At 32.2% G+C, this 21,720-nt stretch overlaps 1 protein-coding gene and 1 long non-coding RNA gene across 4 annotated transcripts; one reads left to right on the forward strand and one right to left on the reverse strand.

Moving 5' to 3' along the window:
• Positions 1-994: 994 nt before the first annotated feature.
• On the forward strand, positions 995-21,575 carry LOC130645714 (uncharacterized). Of its 2 annotated transcripts, none has more exons than XM_057451794.1 (29): positions 995-1,153; positions 8,301-8,470; positions 8,740-8,876; positions 8,985-9,071; positions 9,369-9,595; positions 9,678-9,778; positions 11,454-11,646; positions 12,033-12,152; positions 12,465-12,634; positions 12,708-12,844; positions 12,929-13,015; positions 13,095-13,321; positions 13,411-13,511; positions 14,075-14,267; positions 14,862-14,981; positions 15,195-15,364; positions 15,742-15,878; positions 16,007-16,093; positions 16,202-16,428; positions 16,644-16,744; positions 16,830-17,022; positions 17,128-17,247; positions 18,915-19,084; positions 19,481-19,617; positions 19,942-20,028; positions 20,120-20,346; positions 20,482-20,582; positions 20,743-20,935; positions 21,154-21,575. In XM_057451794.1, exons 1-29 carry the CDS (start codon positions 1,067-1,069, stop codon positions 21,325-21,327), a joined length of 4,281 nt encoding a protein of 1,426 aa, XP_057307777.1. In that variant the 5' UTR covers positions 995-1,066; the 3' UTR covers positions 21,328-21,575. The 2 variants fall into 2 exon arrangements, with proteins under 2 accessions (XP_057307777.1, XP_057307778.1); XM_057451795.1 differs by lacking the exon at positions 995-1,153 and adding an exon at positions 3,450-3,750.
• LOC130645724 (uncharacterized) lies at positions 4,443-8,375 on the reverse strand. 2 transcript variants are annotated; one of them, XR_008982729.1, is made up of 3 exons: positions 8,234-8,375; positions 5,357-6,408; positions 4,443-4,598 (listed from the first exon to the last, which is right to left on the reverse strand). It is a non-coding gene; the product is annotated as an uncharacterized LOC130645724 (long non-coding RNA). The 2 variants fall into 2 exon arrangements; XR_008982730.1 differs by having other exon boundaries at positions 4,443-6,408.
• Positions 21,576-21,720: the final 145 nt, after the last annotated feature.

Consider the following 21,720-nt stretch of genomic DNA (forward strand, 5'->3'; position numbering starts at 1 on the left):
ATCCACCATCAGCAAATAAATCTTGACAGTTAAATACTGCACCATTTTAATGCCAGTATGTTTTTCGCGGAACTAATGTAATATTGAACTACTTCGGTTTATTTGCCTTGTTCAGAAGTCATTATATTCGAATCATCAATTATTTTACATAACACGATTCGCATCATGGAGGTTCCAGAAATTTCGGGATCTATTCGAAAGATATCTAGCTAATTTTTTTGCTCTGCAATTTTCAATTTTAATTTATTTGGTTGTATTGTATGTAATTTAAAGTGTAATTTAAAATCGCTGGTCAGTCGCCATAATAAACAAGATTTGAATTATAAAATATGAGGATTTTTAATGATTTTCCCCTATGTTCCTCAGTTTTAACGTGTACATCAGATTTCATGACTTTACTGGCTATTTGGAAGCCCTGGGTTGCTATTTGCGGAAATATTTAAGCCGTAGACTTCTTGTTGGATTAAATATGATCAAATTAGCATGCATGTAAGTTTCCAGCTTAATTTGACTTCAGTTTTTGCTGTTTTGGAGATTTCACGTTGTAACAGTTATTTATTGGCTGTAGATATAACTTTAACAATTTCTGATTTTGCACTATGGACCACAGGTAGTTTCTGCTCGCAAAACTGTCAGCATTTCTTTCTGTGTGTGGATGCTACTCATACATAGCTTTCACACAATTTATATGGCCGGATTGAATCATTGTTGAAAAGAAAATTTTCCAATATAGGCAATGGGTTTGTCGTTCAACGGCTCTTCATGATATTATTCACTATCATTTATTATTAACATGAGTAAATTAAGCTTATAGATTATCTATAAAAACAAAATCCAGCATCTTTTAACCCCCGGTAAGTTCTTTTCTTCTTTAGCTAATAAGTAAGAAAACAAATATTCTCAGGGTGTTGATACACACATACATGCGACTTTACAATGCTGTTGTGTTCTGTTTAAAATGATTTTCATTTATTTGACCTGATCTCTATGGTAACTAATTAATGAAATTCTTGCAAAATTATAACTCGAACGTTATAAATGATTCTCGAAATAAAAAAGTTATCATATGGTATTTGTCAAAGAAGAGCTTCCACATTCAAAGATGAAGCTTTTTCTGACAGTTTTATTTTGTTGTTTGATTGGTGTTCGATCTGTAAGTATTTAACTGAATCTTTTTTTTAGGCTTTGCGAAGTTCTTTATACAAATCTCTAAACATTTTTAACAACGTGTATTGTACAGTAAGAACGAAAAGTTTTGATATAAAGAACTTTAAATATAATAAGTGCAAAAAGAAATGTTTTTTTTATAATTTTTTTTTACAAATAACTACTTTATTGCAATTTCACGTGTTTTCTGATATTCTGCGTCATCTCCTGTTATTTCTTGGCAATCATTTTTTTCCACATGCTTCACCCCAACAAAATTATTTACCTGGATTATTTTTGTTTTATGATTGTAGGGACAAATCTGTAACCTAGTCTTCTTTATCAGTACAGCTGAACATCACCCCATGCTTCTACTATGCCTACTATGATATTCTGATAAGACGGACTATCATGGGCTTAGGCCCTGGTGACTACCCGAGATCTCGGCAAGCGGGCTGGATAAAAATCCATATATACAGTAACAAAGCGGGCTAGAAGGATGGGTTATTATGCTCACGTTTCAAATTCGTTTTTATGAAAATTATATATTTCGTGCATATAAACACAAGTTAAAAGCCGGGTAGTGAGTCAGCTTGGATTTGCCTCCATTTGAACAGCCCCTCATCATGGCAGAACAAAAAGAAATTTTAGCTTCTAATCTGTATATATGCCATATTGCGAAATGTACACAAAAAGCTTTTGTAGCGATACATGCAAAACATGAATACAAGCTTTTACATATCACAACATGCAACCGCTTGAGCAATTAATATCTCACTGATTATCACAATTGGGTAATCGTTATTTAGAATTAAAACACCGTTAACTAAGCAACGGGGAAGAGATCCCCTTAAGAAAGAATTTATAACCCTAGTTACTATGGATTCAACTCTATTTGCAATAATTAGTGCATTTTTTAAATGACCTGCTTGCGTGTTCAAAATATGGATTGTATAAAAAGTTAATCCAAAAAGCAAATTCTATTGCAATATTATTAGAAAACAATGACACGTGGCCTTCAATACTGCAGACTTGGCCAAAACCCGTAAAGCCCATGAGAATTTTCTTGTTACAGGAAATCACTGAGTCCATTATCAGAGGGAATATTTAAAGTATAAATTTTGCTCGATTATGTTGATGAGCAGATTAAGAAGAAGACTAATAAATAAAATACTCTGTTTTATTTATTAGGCACTCTGCTTTTTTGTTATGAAAATATGTTTAAATGCTTTGTCTAATACAAACGGTTAAAAACCACTTTGTCCACAAAAACGTAAAGCCGTTCAGTATCCATAAACTTAAAAATATTAATAATCTTTGGCCATTAATGAAGGAACGACAGTATAACATGGGAGTGAAAAAGTCCTGGTAACGAGGTTAGTGCTCGGAGGGTTAAAAGGTAAAGACTTCGATTTAGGTTTTGTCACGCTATAAAAATCATTGTATGCATTAGTTTAAAGGGGTTACAAAACTACTGTTGATTTTTGACTTTAGTGGCTTACACGAAATTTTAGCTTATGGCAGAAGGAATGTCTATGAGCTGGGAAACGAAATGAAATCAACTTTGCTTTAAATCAAAGTGAAATGAAGCGAAATGAAATCAACCTTGCTTTAAGGAATGTCTATGAGCTGGGAAACGAAATGAAATCAACTTTGCTTTAAATCAAAGTGAAATGAAGCGAAATGAAATCAACCTTGCTTTAAATCAAAGTGAAATGAAGCGAAATGAAATCAACTTTGCTTTAAATCAAAGTGAAATGAAGCGAAACTAAAAACGGTAACTAATTAATTTCGTAAAACCTCATTTTCACAGAATTATAAAATTAAATATTGATAATATCACAATATTGTCAGTGGTGGCCGACACAAATCCAACACATTGATGAAAATTTTAGTGCCAAAAACCCATGCAAAGTTATACTTTTATAAAGTTAAAACCCTTATTCTGAAAGAAATGCAATGCATTGAGTTGTACAACCCGTAGTGTGCGAAAATGTCACGAATTAAGGGGATGCGCTTTCTACCGGAAAATAATACTAGGATCGCAGATAATAATAACTTTCGGAGATACGAAGGCGAACGAAGCAGCTTGTGGGGTTTTTTTTACGTAAAAATAACGGCACTAGTTATGAAAACCGATTTCTTGAAGCCACGGAATCTGCTGTATGGTGGCCCATCGCTGCCATAAGAAAACATTAACTTTTTTTGGAAAAAAAAAATGTTAAAAAAAAAAAAAAACGCCCGTGGCCCATCACTGCCACTGTCATTCGGTGCCGTAAATTTTTCCGATGTGCGTAAACACATTTTTATTTTAAAATGGCGGCGACACAGCACGAAATTTTCAAAACTTTTTAAAACAGGCGAAAGAGAAAAGACAGCAGGGTAATGGAAAGGGAAAATTGGGAAAAATACAAGAAATTGAGTATCTAACTGTGCAAAGACTATCAGCACACGTTGAAGGAAAGTGCCAAAAATATAGTCGAATTGGACCACTAACTATGGTAAAATTTGGTGAAGAAGACATGCATACACGCAAGATATACATGCGCATCATGAATCAGAACGATCCTTTGAATTTGTTTCAGTTACACGACAATGAGAACGGTAAGTTAAAAGAAGAAAATTGTTCTTACTAACTGATGAGAATACCTAGCTAAACAAAGGTATGGCCCACTATCACGGGGAGTTATTGATTAGTCTGTGCTAGGACGGGGCCAAAAACTCCAATGACGGTAGAAATCAACTGATGATCTCATTATTCAGTTAGTTTTTTAAAAAGAACGAAACACAAATTGCCACTATCAACACTTATATATTGGTAGATAACCAGAGCAAACTACAACAACATGTTCGCTCAAACAAACTTAAACTAAACCAATTTGATTGTTCAATGTACGATGAGAAAGCAAGAGGGAATAACACACTGATTTCCACACATAACACACTGATTATCTCATTACTCAGTTAGTTTTTTTCAAAAGAACGAAACACAAATTGCCAATATCAACACTTTATATTGGTAGCTAGATAACCAGAGCAAACTACAACAACGTGTTCGCTCGAACAAACTGAAACTAAACCAATTTGATCGTTCAATGTACGATGGGGAAAGCAAGAGGGAATAACACACTGATTTTCACACAACACACACAACAACGTGTTCGCTCGAACAAACTGAAACTAAGCCAATTTAATCGTTCAATGTACGATTGGGAAAGCGAGAGGGAATAACACACTGATTTTCACACATTGAATTTCAAAAATTCACGGCAAACAATAAACAAAAACAAACAATCTACAGAAACAAAAACAATTTATTAACTTTATCAAGATTTATAAAACAGCTTCAAATTTTTGACAGAAAAACAATAACAACGAGGTGTGAGGTTTCGCTTTCTTCTTTTTATCTCATGTATTGAAAGATAACATCTCTCGCTCTCATTGTACACAATCTATAAAGAAACAGAAAACATTTTTATATAGTATATTATATATATAGCAAAGTCTCTAAATACATCAAAATCCAGTGCCTTTGAGGGACGATATTTAGAGCTAAATTTCTAGACTAAAAATATATATCATTTTTTGGAACAGAGTGCTCAAAAAGCATTAACTAAATACGATATGCTTGACACATGCTTGATAGAATTAATAAAGTCATGAAACTCTGTTTTAAAGGATTGTCTTCTTTTAGGGATTGGTAGTTCAGTCGGTAGAGCGTTGACTTCACATTCATATGGGTTCAATCCCACATAACAACTGTACCTTATTGAACAGAAATTTAAAGGGTTTTTGTAGCTCAAATGGAAGCTTTTTAGCACTCTAGAACCGTCATGTTGTCCCTCCTGGCACAAAATTGACAGGGTAAATTTATTGGAATTAATGAGGCTAACCACATAAAATATAGATCACTACTTTTTTTTTCTTTTTTGGCCAGTTGACACGCATACTAATCTACCATACTGAACACAAAAGTTACAAAAAAACACAAAATTTGATAAAAGTGTATTATGTGGTTTCACATTCCTAAAGGGTCATTCAAGAGTAGTTTTTACGTATCATAACTTAACTATACCACATTATTGTAAGCTCGTGAAACACAAAGCAAAAACATAGCGTCGTAAAGAAAATGATGAAGCTCTAATTTTTTTTTATCTTTTTTAAACATTTTATATATGTCCAAATGTAATCTCCCAAAAACAATAATTACATTAACGGTTGCCACCATTATCGAACAAAAGTCCAATTGTTCATTTGTGACTTCACACGTCGTACATAAGCTCACTTCTAAAGTAGGTAAACAAAGTAGAACTTCCAGGTAAAGGCACTGTTTGATATAATAGTTCAGATTTAGAACATATATCAGTAAAAAGGCTAGTAGCAACAGTACAAAAGTTTTTAACAACAAATGAGCAAATACCTTAACGAATAAAAAGGTATGTTCCCGTTAGTTTTGGATTGGTGACAATGCAACATCAAAAAGATACAACTTGAGTTTTAGGAAATATTTAAAAATTGTGTAATAAAATTTAAAAAGAAAGAGTTTTGTTAATCATTATGAATTGAATTTTCTTCTTCTGACTGTAGCTAGAGGTAGGTATGTAGCTAGCTAGCTAATGATTCGATTGAAGGATGACAGCAAAAATAATTTTCCATGGTGGCCACAGGCACCAAAAAGTAATTTAGTGAGCTAGCTACATCAAACCAAGGAAAAAACGTAAATATAAATTTCAAATCATCCATACCTTCGCAACTCACTTTTCTTCTGCTGTATGAAAAGGATACCACAAACATGCCAATTCAAGCTGATAATTTGGTACTTTAAAATCTTATTTTTAATGAAGCCATAAATATAACACGTTTTTGTGCATTATAAACGTTCAAATTAATATAATGTGCCTTCAAAGGTATATACAAGCTTTCCAAGTCCAAATATTAAGAGAAATAGCATGCCACCTAAGGCAATTATTATCAGGACTTGGTATAAACTATGCATTTGTCTTAGGCCTGTAAAATACACGATAATTCAAATTAGCTGATAGCCTTTTTCTGATTGTTGAGAGTATTTCCCAGTCTTGGGGGGTACAAAGCCTATTTGTTGGCATTTTTATCGGTTTGTGTTAAGAAACACTGCGTAACACTGATAATATAAGTCTCTGTGCCCTTGCCTAATCTTAAAAAATTTGGAATTCTCCTAGAACATAGGTACTCAAGATACAACCTGCCAACTATCTCTTGAATTTGAATTTGAGGTCCATACTCCTAAAAATAATATTTTTATCTATACAGCCATAAATAGCTAGTGGAAATTTACTGTTCTTATAACCCACAAGCTTGTCATGACTATCAATTGAAAAAATCCAATTACAATAGGAACGAAAATTTTTGGACGGAAAAACTTTCGGAGTTTTTTTTGAAAATTTTTCTGTCCGAAATATCTGTCTGCCAAAAGTTCTGTCTGCCAAAAGTTTTTTTGTCAGAAAATTTTGTGTTTTCTAAAATTTTTTAAAGGACCAGAACATATAAATTATATATAGGGTAATCAGAAAATCAATAAAAACTGTAGTTCTGGAACTTATTATTTTCGTTATTTTCACATTTGGCTGAGGCTCCATCTGTAAAGTTGGATCCTGGGGACACTTTTTTAGATCTTGATTAACTATAAATGCTTATAGCCTTCTTTTTGTGTATCATCATTATGTTTGAAATTTGGTTAAAATCCGTTTAAAAAACTTACCGAAACATTTTTTCACTTAAATCTTGTCCGAAAATTTTTCCGCTGAAATAACAAAATTTGTCCAAACGTTTTTCCGCCGATACATTTTTCGCCGAAAATTTAAGTTCTTAATGTAGGTCCTCTTGACATAAAGTTTGATTTTTTTCTTCTCTTTTTTACTTCAGGCCCTGTCGTACATTAGGTCATGAACTCTATCACGGGGCACTTTAATGTCATGTTTTTGTCTCAATTTTAGATACACAATTTCCAATTTTCCATAAGCCAAAACATCACATTTCATCTATGGCATTTCCAAATTCACATAAATACAATTATCCTAAGATAACTGTAATAATGTGACTTTGAAATTCTATATTCATCATTCCCACGGAAAAAATATTGTATTTTTTTTTGTAAAAAAAGCGTTGTTTTGAGCAATAACTTTTAGATTTATAAAAACAAATTCATTTCATTTCACTTTCATTTGAAGCAAAGTTGATTTTATTTCGTTTCATTTCATTTGTTCTTAAACAGTTTATTTCATTTCGTTTTATTTCATTTGATCTCAATTGATTTAAATTGATTTGCCTTGAATTGATTTATTTTTTTAATTTTAGATCCTTTTTTTTCATGGCAGTTCTCGGCCACCATACTACGTGTAACTATATTCATATTTTTTCGGTATAAAAAACTTCCAACTTTTTGAACTAGCTACCTATCTATATCCTTCGAAATTTTGCATAGAAACACACAAGTTTATTGCATATAAAGCCAATTGAAGCAGAAACAATGATTTTAAATCTTTTCATTACCTCCTTAAAGCTAGCTACATAGCATTTTTACATTTAACAAATACAGTTCCCCATGTTGTCTTTGCTCCCTGGTCGAAATAAACTTTCAATTTACTGATGTTTAATATTTTACAAACTGTAGCTTATAAATTTATTTTTTTAAAACTAAAATGTAGCAAATTCATTATAAGAAAGTAATTGTTCATAAACAGGTTGTCTATATAGTCGTGAAGTTCTTGTACTTGGCCTTTTGAGTAGTCTATTTATTACACACCTTCACAGAATGTGCAAGGATTAAAGGTAACGTCCATGCCGGAGATCTTTTTGAACCGTTTTGTAGCCAAAAAAATTGACAAAATTGAAACCAATAGTTGAGTAAAAATTAATGTGTATGTGTAATCCAGACACAAAATTAGTACATTAAATTAGGAGCAGTGCAGTCAATGGAAGGTAATGGGCAAGAAAGTTATGTATTGAATTACCCTGAAATTTAGACATAATTTCCCCTTTATTTGGTAGAAACATATTATAAGTTCAATGATTACAAAAGCAGAAAATAATTTTCACAAATTCAACCTACCCATGTGAATTGCATCATATAACAGATATTACCAGGTTACCAGGAAATTTCTTTTTTTGAATTTCAGGATTGCTTCTTTGAAGCTGCAAGCAAATTAAAATCGTTCGACAAGTTGTTATGTGGTCGTCTGGATCCAAAAAAAGCTCTAATCAGAAATGGAATAAGTTTAGAGAAATATGAGGATTATTTTGAAACTTTTAAATCTAATGGAACAGAGTTTTCTTGCGGCTACACAAGGTAGGTTGCTTTTTAAAAATAAAGTTAAAGAAAAGGCCACATTACAGCCTCTGCAAGCATTTTCACCTGGTTGTCAACCTTTTGGAGATCTAGGATTGGGGAAACATAATATTTGGTTGGAAATTGAAAGGAAAAAGTTGAGATGTCATAAATGGGCAAAAATGTCTTCTAATGTGAATCTCGTCACATTAAAGTATATGATTTACTGTCAGTTACAATTATTGGTGAAATATAGTTCAATCTAAGTGCTTCATGTATTAACTATCTAGAGATTGGTTAATGGAAATGGCATTTGGAATAAAAAACAATTTCAATGAGTTGAAAAATAATCTTATTAGTCATGCAGCAGCTGGTTATGTGGATGCAACAGGAGCGAAATTAAGAACTCTCTTTGACTCAAAGTTAGGTAATTTTTGATATACCAATTAAATTCAGAACTTATTAACAATTACTTTTCTCTCTTGGATAGATATAATTGGAGAAGCTGTAATTTGCTTTTTTTTGTATATTGTAGGAAGCACAAAACGAATATTTTATGAAATGCAGATTGTGGGACCACTTGATCACGTTTGGTTAATCGAACAATTGGCAGATGGCCATGGTAACTGATAACAAGATTTGTTAAAGTGCCTTTTTTAAAATATTAGTCTTTTCTGTTTCTTGTTTTAATTCACCGTAAGTCATTAAAAATCTACAATTTATAAACTTAGCTATAATGCCAAGGTCACAACATACCGCGTATTAAGGAGAGGATGGGATGCTCACCTCATTTTTGTTCGACATTATTCGCCCCTTTGGTGTCACTCATACCAGACTTCTGGAATCTGAAATAGTACTTTTAACCAATGCCAACAATTACTTTATTACCGGATAAAAATCAGCCACTAAATTTTTTCAGGTTATCGTGTGTATCAGAGTTACAATGGAGCATATTCGTTATACGCATGGATGAACACTGATGCAAGTAAATTCAGTGAACTTTGGGATAAGAAAGAAATCATATACTGGCAGAAAGTATATGATCAAGCAGCTGCATTTTTAAAATCAAAAGGTTTAGATATCGAAAAACTTGATAACTTGCCTTCTATGTTAGACTGGATGAAACCATGGCTCACTAATATCAAGGTAAGTACACAACTTAAACATCTGCCATAGACAAAGCTTGGTTTGATGAAGGTTTAATAAAAAAGCTTTGTATTTTTTTCAGAAATACAATAAAACAGACATAATTGAAAATCTGAAAAGGGCATGGAAGAATTTTGGTGCTGGAAAAACCGTTTCTAAAAAAGACTTTTATGAAAAATATTTGTAAGTTAAAAAATCATATTAGTCAATTGTGACTTAATTTTCTTTAAAACCAATATCGGCATATTATATTTGTATATTTATGTAAGTTAATCCTGCATTCCTTACAAGTGTTCAGTCGCAAACAAATCCCAACTAGGACTGTTTTTATATTGACAAACTACCGGTTGACAATAAGTAAGAGCATCAACAAGCAAACCAAGGACAAAGTAACAATTAAAGAAAATTGATGAATTTGCGATCATTATAACGTCAAACCTTAAGAATACCTAAAACATCCCGTACTTACTGAACAGAGGAACCACCTACAACGATCTTCGACGACCTACAACGATCTACAACGATCTACAACGATCTACAATGATTTAAAAACCATCTACAATGACCTAAAACCATCTACAACGACCTAGAACCAATACATTATGTACATTCGTTGGGGACTTGTATTTTGTTTTGCATCATAGTGTTGTTGTGAGTCAACTACAGACGGTGGCCCAACTTTGGACGCAGGACTGGCCCGTCTTTAGACAGGACAGTCGTTTCAATTGGCCGTCCCAGCCAAAGCGATTCTACCTCTTAAATTACGTAATAGGTCAAGTTGCAATAATTCCAACATATATTATCTTGAAAAGTAGCTAAACATAAATAGCTTTAATCTCAGCTAGCTATATACAACAATATGCCAGAAAAAGTTGCAGCAGTTCAGTTTTTTCACTTTATTGGAGTTGGTTTACGTTAATACAAGGTCTTGATGTGTGCAAAGACCTTTTAACGCCACTGTGTCAAAAGATGGTCCGTCCCATCTTTAGTGTTCTAAGTTGGGTCAGAATAGTGTGTTTGCAACCAGCCATGTTTTAAATTAAATAATCTTCTACGTATTATTATTTAGTACTTATATGTAATACCTATATTCAATAAAACATAAACGGAACCTACATAGTTCGAATATATAGTATTTGTTATTTTTAGAAGGAAAAAAATTGCAAAAATCAGTAGAGTAAAAATGTAAACCTATATATATTATAGCTTAACAAACAAAATTACGAGTATGAGGTGATACACAAAGTTAAAGCCTATTGTTGTTGTAGATCGTTGTAGGTTGTTGTAGATCGTTGTAGGTGGTTCCTCAGTTTAGTAAGTACGTAAAACATCCAAGTCGTTATTTTTGTCAAAATTTTTTATCTTTTATATCATTTGAAAGCTTATATTTCATGGAATTTTTATTTGAAATAAAAAATATAAACTTTTAACACAAAAAGATATAGATTTTATTACAGTGTAAAGGTAAAAAAGTACAACAGAGAAGCATGAAAAGCAACTTTTCGATATAAATTTGGAACTACATATTCAAAAGGAAAAGCAAGACACTGTTTTAGTACTCAGGTGAAATATATTTGAATGGTGCCGTTTTCATGCGATAAGGTTTAAATGTCTGTACCTTGTATGCTCGAAAGTCAATTACTTGAAAAAGGTGTTCGATAAATTTTACATCTTCCTAATTTTTTATGTCATAAGAAAAATAACACTACTCGATATAAAATTTATCTACATTTTAGAAAATATATACTGTTGTTCTACAGTTTTTAGAAATATAGATGGTATTCGCAACATAGGTAATAGGTGTTTCAGATATTCTGAAGTTATCTTTTAGTCCAAATATATTTCACGTATTTTAAAGGTTGGTTCTTGCTAACATGACTGAACAAATCAAACCATTAGTTAACACAAGTAAAACATGGACACAAAAACTTCATGATCAATGGATTAATCTTTTTGCTTCACCAAATCCTTTATGTTATCCAGATGTCCCATTTAATACATTAACAGCAACACTGCCACAAGATTATAAACTTGAAGTGAAAGTAGTTGAGGTTAATCAGTTCTTATTTGAAATGTTCTATTATACTAATTTATTGTATTACTTTTGTTGGCGTTTAAGTTTTAAATCCAGACATAGCCCTATCCTTCTCCAGTACTTTTTGCAAGCTTTCTAAATGTACTCAAACTCAGCAAAGAAACAATATGGTAGAAATATAATTTGTTCAAGTCAGCATTTTATCATTGACGCTATGCCTGAAAGTTGCCCAATTTACTACAGTCTGCTTAAAATCTGAAATTATATAATAATACAAATTATAAGGATTTCATGGAAACGCAAGGGGTAATTTTTTATTTCCAACATCTAAATCTATGGGATTTAAAATTTTACAGGCAAAGTTTATTTGATAAATCTGATTCAATATTTTACTATATTTAGATCAGTAATGATCTGGAGAAAAGCATGTCCAAAAGAGCAAACATTTTAAAGAAAAGTGTCAATTACGAAGGTGGTCTTGGAACATGTGATTTAAAGCACGAAACAAAACCCATGGAAGGCGTAAGTTGCTACAGAAGATATAGATAGTTCAAATGTTACTCAGGATAAGAATAAATCTGTTTTCTTATTTAGCTGTGCAATTACTTTTTTACAAGTTTCAAAATTGTAATAATAAATACAAAATATACATTTAAATACAAAATAAAATATTTGTAACAAATAATCTGGCAAACAAAAAGATTTTTACAATTTAAGCATTTTTCCATGTCGCTTTTACAACCTAATCAGAAACATAGTTCCCTTGCAGCTGATGATGGTTGATCATGGTAAAGTTTGATCTGCCAAATGAATAATGTCCAATTTCTTTTGCAGGATTGTTTCTTTAAAGCAGCCAATGGATTAAAAGTCTTTGACAAGTTATTATGTGGACGATTGGATCCCAAAAAGGCTTTAGTAGCAAACGGCATTAGTTATGAAAAATATGCTGACTATTTTGACACATTTAAATCGAACGGAACAGAATTTTCCTGTGGATACACAAGGTATAATTATTTTCAACATACAGACATCATATTCAAATTATCAAGAATTATAGAAGTGATTATTTTAATTTAGAGATTGGTTAATGGAAATGGCATTTGGAATGAAAAACAATTACAATGAGTTGAAAAATAATCTCGTTAGTCATGCAGCAGCTGGTTATGTGGATGCAACAGGGGCGAAATTAAGAACTCTCTTTGATTCGAAGTTAGGTAAATTCATAATATATTTTGAACATTTAAGAATCAAAGGAAATTCTGTAAAAATTATATATTTGCATATAATTTCTACTTTAGGAAGTTCTGTGCGCACCTTCTATGAAATGCAAATAGTAGGCCCTCTGGATCATGTATGGTTAATTGAACAACTGCCAGATAGTCGAGGTCAGAACTCTTAATGTTGCGCTTAATCTGCTTGATACATCGGATTGGGTGTGTCAATATTGCTGCTTTTTTTTGTTAGGTTATCGTGTATATCAGAGTTACAATGGAGCTTATTCATTATACGCATGGATGAATACTGATGCAAGTAAATTCAGCGAACTTTGGGATAAGAAAGAAATTATATACTGGCAGAAAGTATATGATCAAGCAGCTGCATTTTTAAAATCAAAAGGTTTAGATATCGAAAAACTTGATAACTTGCCTTCTATGTTAAACTGGATGAAACCATGGCTCACTAATATCAAGGTAAATAAGCAACTTAAACATCTCCATGGACAAAGCTTGAGATACACTTTCCTAGTGAATGTTGTTAAAAACAATTGTCGCTATTTCAGAAATACAACAAAACTGGAATAATTGAAAACCTGAAAAAGGCTTGGATGAATTTTGGTGCTGGAAAAACGGTTTCTCAAAAAGACTTTTATGAAAAATATTTGTAAGTTAAACAACGCCTGCCTATTTTTTGGGTATTATTACTATTATTTAAAATTATTTACCCAGAATAGCCTCAATTGAGCTACAAAAGCCGTGCAAGCACAGCAACCGCTCAACTAGACAACCACCTAAGATATCAATTCTATTCTTATGCTGAACGCTAAGCGGAAAGGATAGATTCACACTTTTATAGTCTTTGGTATGACTTGGCCGGGTTTTGAACCAAAAAACTCCTGCACTGGAAGCGAACGGCTCTACCAGTAGCCTTATTAAACAACGCCTGCCATTTTTGAGTAGTGTGGTTAGAGTTGGCTTAGTGACACCGTGATATCAAAATTTATTTTTATGTGTGCTATTTATTTTTAATTAATGCGTTCTATAAACAAGAAATTATTGGACCTCTTTTTATACCACAAGGTTGCAAGTTGACAGCAATAATTAAACACATTGGGAAGAAAGAATTAAAACATTCTGAATTACCATAGCGTTTGTCCCTCTAGAAAGAGATACGCAAGCTTATTGTTTTAATACCCATCAGTGTAATATATTCACGTATATTGGTAGGTTGGTCCTCGCTGACATGACTGAACAAATCAAACCATTAGTTAACACAAGTAAACCATGGACACAAAAGCTTCATGATCAATGGATTAATCTTTTTGCTTCACCAAATCCTTTATGTTATCCAGATGTCCCATTTAATACATTAACAGCAACACTGCCACAAGATTATAAACTTGAAGTGAAAGTAGTTGAGGTAACTTACTATAGTTTTATTTCTAAAGACAGATAAATGATTTGTTTATTTTACGCACATGAATTTTTTTTGTCTCAATTCAGCTTATTAATTAACTTCAAGCACCTTGAATTTTTTTAAAAAATACTTTTCAATTATTTTGAAAGCTTGGTACGGCATGTATAAGGTCCTAAAAAATGCTTCTATAAAAGGAGAATATATTCCTATTAAGTAATACGTTAAAGTATGATATTACCTCAAATCCATAGAAGATATTGCAAAAGCAATAAAATTGTTTAAAGCAGGGAAACGCTATAATAACGTTATTTATTCTTTTTAATTTTTTCGTTTATGATGTCTCTTTTGCCTTTTAAGTTAAGAAGATGTCAATGAATGTTTTAATTTTGGATGGTATTAACTTGTTTAAAGATATTACTGCTTCACTAAAACACAACTTTTATACAGGATAGCTTCCAGTTTGGTGAAATATGTTTTTATCGCTCGTTATTTGTCAAATCATGGAGTCATTGGACATAAAGTTTAGAATCATATGTTGGTATCTGAAATGATAAGTTTTGTTTAAATTAAGACTTAAAGAAACATTATTACCTTTAGATTGATATGGCGTTGGAGTTTGGTATATCGAAACGAGCAAATGTTTTGAAGAAGAGCGTTAATTACACTGGAAAACTTGGAATGTGCATGTTAAATCCTAAACCACATCCAAAAAAAGTCGTACGTTTGTTTTCGTTTTCGAAAGTCGTAACAATGCGCGTACTTTTTTGTTAAAGTGGTAAAAGACAACTTGCAATTAATGCTTTTATATGTGATGTTTAAACATTCTTGCATTAACCCTTATTTTATTTCAAATTCTATCAATACAGTTTATTTTATGTCTAGACCATCAGATGTTTTGAATGTACGTCAGACCATTATACTTCCATTTAGGACTGTTACTTTGATGCAGCAAATAAATTGAAGAAATTTGACAAGTTGCTATGCGGTCGATTAGATCCGAAAAAATCGTTAATCCAGGACGGAATAAGTTTGGAAAAGTATCAGGAATATTTTAGCTCCTTCAAAGCTAATGGCACTGAGTTCTCATGTGGGTATACCAGGTAATGATCTTATTATTGGAGCTAACAATATAAAAAGTTCCTTGTTTATAGAGTGAGCGTTCTTGAAGTTAAGTAAATTTTTAAAGAATTGAGATTCTTACTGGAAATTGTTGCATATCATTTATTGAATTTCTTATTTATATACTTCTCTAAAATCACAACTTAAGTGCGGAAGGTCGGTCAAAACGAAAGCCATTTCAAGGACTTCTGAAGGTGGGTAGAGAAGGGTAGGAAACGGAGTGTGATGGAAGAGAATTCGTGGGGGCAATTACTCAAGCTAAACACAATCAAAAATATTTTGAGCTACAGTAGTATTATTTATTTAGTATTCAAACGATGTTGTTTCTATGTATAACTAATAACTAATGTTATGATAGAGATTGGTTATTGGAACTGGCCGTGGGACTAAAATTAAATTACGAAGATTTGAAAGATGATATCACACGCTTCAAAGGGTACAATTATAAAGACGCTACTGGAATGAAAGTAAAAATGCTTTTCGATTCCAATCTCGGTAAGTACATTTTTTTACAGCATTATTAACGATTTATTACTTGTAAGTCTGTATGATCGAAAGTCTATTCTTTATCATTGAATTAATACTTGTAGCGTAATTTAATAAACGTTTTTTATGAATTTCAGGTTCTAATGAAAGAATTCTTTATGCCATGCAAATAGTAGGACCCCTTGATCATGTTTGGCTAATCGAGCAATTGGGAGACGGAGCAGGTACGTCGTCACTGCGAAAAGTTTATTTATTCTAAGAGCATTTTACTGGCTTCTATTCAATCATGACCAAAGATGTAAGTATTTTATATTATCAATATATCGATATAGGTTATCGTGTGTATCAGAGTTATAATGGAGCTTATTCGTTATACGCATGGATGAATACTGATGAAAGTAAATTCAGTGAACTTTGGGATAAAAAAGAAATTATATACTGGCAGAAAGTATATGATCAAGCAGCTGCATTTTTACAATCAAAAGGTTTTGATATCAAAAAACTGGATAACTTGCCTTCTGCGTTAGACTGGATGAAACCCTGGCTTACTAATATCAAGGTAGACTTTACACTAATTATGTGAAAATCTTTATTAAAAAAATCTAAAATACTGAAGTTTAAAGTATTATAAGAAAGTATATTGAGATATTTTTACGTACCAAATGATAGTGGGTCCTGAGGTCACTGTCATGGTCAAAATTATCCCACTTTTACCTACCTTTTATGATTGCTGTAATTGTCTTACTAACACTGGTAAACTGATTTTTTACATAGGCTTACGACAAGAATGAAATTATTGGAAATTTAAAGAAAGCGTGGACAACATTCGGTGCTGGTAAAACTCTTTCACAGAGCGAGTTTTATGATCAATACTTGTTAGTTCGTTTTATTTAAATTATAGTTTATATAAATTATTTTTTTTCCAGAGTTTTTACATGAAATCTTTCTTTTCTAATTTAGAATGAATCTAGCTGACATGACTGAACAAATCAAACCACTAGTTAACACAAGTAAACCATGGACACAAAAACTTCATGATCAATGGATTAATCTTTTTGCTTCACCAAATCCTTTATGTTATCCAGATGTCCCATTTAATACATTAACAGCAACACTGCCACAAGATTATAGACTGGAAATAAAAACCTGGAAGGTATGGTTAAATATTTTACTCTCAATGTCTTGCTGCCACATTGCAATGTTGAATAAATCATGCTTTGTGTTGTGGTAAGATGTGTTTCTTAACTAAATTTTTTAGGTATCAAAAGAAAAAGAAAAAACAATATCTAAACATGCAAAGGTTTTAAAAACGAGTGCAAATTACAATGGAACTTTTTACATGTGTGATTTAAAAGATACAGCAACACCACCATCTAAGGTTCGTTTCCTCTTTATCTTATTTATACTGATTTATATAAAGATTTTTTACTTTAAGTGACCGGGAAAAGTATGATATTAACAATCATGCCATTAGTTCTGCTGAGTCTTGGATATTTGTTATTTCGCACCCGCAAGAAACGGACAAAAACGTTTGTGGTAGCAAAATATTCCAATTGCAGGTGATCGAGATAGCAAATGCTGATTTTACGATGAATAAGTGGACTTTCCAAATGTTTTGTACACTGATACATAGTAAGATGTAAAGGTGTCAGATTTATATATTGTTTTCGTGGAAGTAGGTGAAACAAACTGAATAGAATATAAATATTTTCTTGATACTTCCATAAGAAGTAGCCATAGATAACGGAATAAGTAAATATTAAATTATCACAAAAAAAAATTTATAAGAAAATTAATTGAAATATTAAAGGGGTCATGTTAAAATTCAAGTTAGTGAACTTTTGAAATATCAGAAGTGTGTGTTTATTCTCTAAAACAAAAGATTTATTTTAATTATATACTTTGTTGAATAATAAGAATACGTGTACCCGGAAACAACATATATTTGATGGATTTATTTTTGTGGAAAGCTTTAAAACAGCGATTGTTGCAGAACAATTGGAACATGCGGATTGGAAAAAGCGTTACGACGTAGTTACAGTTCGTAACATGTGTTACTGTTTAGAGCAGGGATTTTTTAAAGTTTCTTTATTTGAATTTCGTGTACAGTGGGTGTCTTATATACCATCTCATTCAATCAGTCGTTAGACGCGCTCACACTCACAAACACTGTGTCTCACAGTTATCCACAACAAAATAATAGGCCATCTTTCGGAGACGTGAAAATATAGGTTTACCAATTAGATTCTAAACAAGTTATATCGTTGTAGTGTTTCTATTAACAATCAGAACCCATGAATAACTCAGATAAAACAATTTCGAATTATTTGGTAGAGTATAAAAATAATTCAGGAAAAAGATGAAAATCCCCAGGTGTAAAACGTTTTAACGTATCGAAATTTTGGACACGCCAGATTTTTATACAAATAGTATTTTATTTAATCTTGTTCTGTAAACAACGAATTCAAAAAAAAACTTTTCATATTTACAATGATCTTGTAAGACTAAGTAAAGTAAACAAAATGTGCAAACTTCAAAAATGGTGTTTACAAAAGTACTACAACTTACAAACAACTTTACAAATACATGAATAAACATTTTTTCTGCTCTGTCGATTCATCAAAGACAAAATAACTGATGACCTCTGGTGAAAAATTTATAATACGTAACCTTGTTGAGATCTGGCGTTTACGAAGAAGCTGCAGTCATGAGGCTTATACAATGTGCTCTGTTTCTTTCTTTATCAGCAGGGACTATATCGGTAAAACGTTTGTTTACACAATAAAATACAAAAAACCGTGGTAATCCTAACACTAATTCGATATTTTCTTTAAGTTCTTTCATGAAACGTTTGAAGCTATCAAGAAAATGCAAACATGTTTCAAAAGGCTAGCAGTTAGAAAGACTTCCTCCAAGTACTTGCTTATTTTACGTAGCATGGTTTAGAGCTGTACATGCACTAGGGTTTCCTTTAGAAAGCATTACTAATTCTTGACTACCGTACTATGCTTGAACTGAGTTTTTGATTGTTATTGATATTTTAAGGATTGCTTCTTTGATGCTGCAAATGGTTTGAAATCTTATGATAAGTTGTTGTGTGGACGTCTGGATCCAAAATATAACCTTATCAACGATGGAATAACTTATGAAAAGTATGCAGAATATTTTAAAAACTTCAAATCAAATGGAACAGAATTCTCATGTGGCTATACAAGGTGGGTGTTTGTTCTGGTAAATTACAAACATACCATGAACAGAGTTATCGTAACTATCCTATTTCTTGGTTCTGCTACTACTATTAGTTTCAAGGTGATGAATTATCACCAAAGAGTGGAACGTACCGGAACGAATCGGAATCTGGAATCTGACTCTAATTTTATCGGCTAATTAAATCCCTTCTAGCATTTGATAACTGATACAATTTTCAGATCCATTCTAATCCGAACAGAAAGTTGTCATCATTTTATTATAACGGAAATATTATTGACGCAAAAGAATAATTAGTAAAAAAGCTAATCAAGTTTTAATCTTGTTCCGTTCCATTCCTTGACTGGAAATGCACCTTTACGGTTCATAGAAAAAATAAGGAAAAATATTTGCTTTTATTGTAGAGATTGGTTAATCGAGATGGCTAGAGGACTCAAGAACAATTACGACGAGTTAAAAAATAGGCGGATTAGTCACGCAGCTGCTGGTTATGTTGATGCTACTGGAGACAAATTAAAAGATTTATTCAATTCAAAGCTAGGTACTCCTACTACAAATCCACTTTCAGGACCTATAATACCATGAAATTATTAATTAAACGTTTTTGCGAGTCAGCCAGTTCATTTTTCTAATGCAATGCGTAGAGTATTTTCGTTTTTTGATTGTCACCCTGTTCCACGCAAACAAATTTTCAGGAGAAAGTGTTGTGTTATTTGCTCTCGCAAATCTTGCTATTTGACCTTGCAGATTGAAATTAAAAATAATTTGTTAAAACATTTACTTAAGTATGATTAATTTACTCCATAAATGAAATTCCTTTTAAATTACGGTGGTTTGCAGTACATTAATTAACCTTTGTTTGTAGGAAGTAGTCAACGCATCTTTTATGAAATGCAAATTGTTGGACCACTCGATCACGTGTGGCTGATAGAGCAGCTAGCAAACGGTGCAGGTACAAGAAAATCATTTTCAATAAAAGCGCGTTTAACTGCCTGAGTATTTTGCTTTGGTCTCAGTCCTTTAACGTCATATATATATTTCAGGTTATCGTGTGTATCAGAGTTACAATGGAGCATATTCGTTATACGCATGGATGAACACTGATGCAAATAAATTCAGTGAACTTTGGGATAAAAAAGAAATTATATACTGGCAGAAAGTATATGATCAAGCAGCTGCATTTTTACAATCAAAAGGTTTAGATATCGAAAAACTTGATAACTTGCCTTCTATGTTAAACTGGATGAAACCATGGCTCACTAATATCAAGGTAAGTTGGTAAAAAGGAAAAGTGATGGCTAGAACAAGCATGTATCAAAAGTTGTGTCTTATAGACAATATCTGACTAGAGGGTGACTGTAACTTTCTGTACTATAACTGTATCAACATGTATTTTTGTTTTAAGAAATACAACAAAACAGGAATTATCGAAAATTTGAAGAAGGCTTGGGTTAACTTTGGTGCTGGAAAAACGCTCTCCCAAAAAGACTTTTATGAAAAATATTTGTAAGTTAATTTTTTTTTGCAATCATAGTTGTGTAGTTCTATCGCTTTTTGTGAAGTATTTCTACTTTGTTGATTCTTCACAACTCTAATCACCAATTAAATATTGTTAGTCCTCGCCTTGGATGTTTACGTTTTGATGCGTATTCTGTGTATTTTGAAGGTTGGTCCTTGGTGACATGACTGAAAAAATCAAACCATTAGTTAACACAAGTAAACCATGGACACAGAAACTTCATGATCAATGGATTAATCTTTTTGCTTCACCAAATCCTTTATGTTATCCAGATGTTCCATTTGATACATTAACAGCAACACTGCCACAAGATTATAAACTCGAAGTGAAAGTAGCTGAGGTTAGTATGCCTTTTTTGGTACGTGAAAGAAAAGAATAACCATACGCGAATCTGTTGTCTTTTTAAATGTGTTTTGTTTTGGTTAATGCTTCAAATTGTTCCACATTTTATTTCGCGTCACATATAATTGGAACTACCTTATTGGACAAAGCTTTGGTCCTGAGTGACGTATTTTAAGCTGAAGTGTCAGACACCAAGAGCCGTTATTTCTTTTTTAGATGAACAAGGAACTAGAGGATGGCATTGCAGAAAGAGCGGCTGTGTTAAAAAAGAGTGTCGGTGTTACTGGAAAACTGGGTTCGTGTCAGGAAGAATCCTCTGCAGCCTCATACGTTACTGTCTCGTTTATGACAGTCTATGTTATTGCTATATCATTACTCTGTAACGCTTAAGCGGTCGAGTTTTATGGTCCATCTTTGCAACAACGCTCTTTTCTCATGTAATTCTTACATACTTAATTTTATTACAAGTTATATAATCAACTTCTATTATATATTTTTCATAAAACTTATATTTTGTAATTAAGGTACAACTGCACTTATATCTTGCACGTACAGTCATATCTTGCATATATGTATGTATAAAGATAAATAAAAAATTACTTTGTTTTATTGTGATTAGCTCTGAGATGAGTAAAGTTGCATCACTCTAAAGTTTTGATGAAACAGGGAATCTACGATCAGCAAATGATAACAGGTAGAACACGGTGTCGTTTAGTGCTTTTTATCTTCAACAATACATTTCATCGCCATAAAAACTTGCAATTGGCTCTCCCGTAAATGTTG

This window comes from Hydractinia symbiolongicarpus, chromosome 5 (assembly GCF_029227915.1).
Source record: "Hydractinia symbiolongicarpus strain clone_291-10 chromosome 5, HSymV2.1, whole genome shotgun sequence".
In the NCBI taxonomy this organism is placed as follows: domain Eukaryota; kingdom Metazoa; phylum Cnidaria; class Hydrozoa; order Anthoathecata; family Hydractiniidae; genus Hydractinia; species Hydractinia symbiolongicarpus.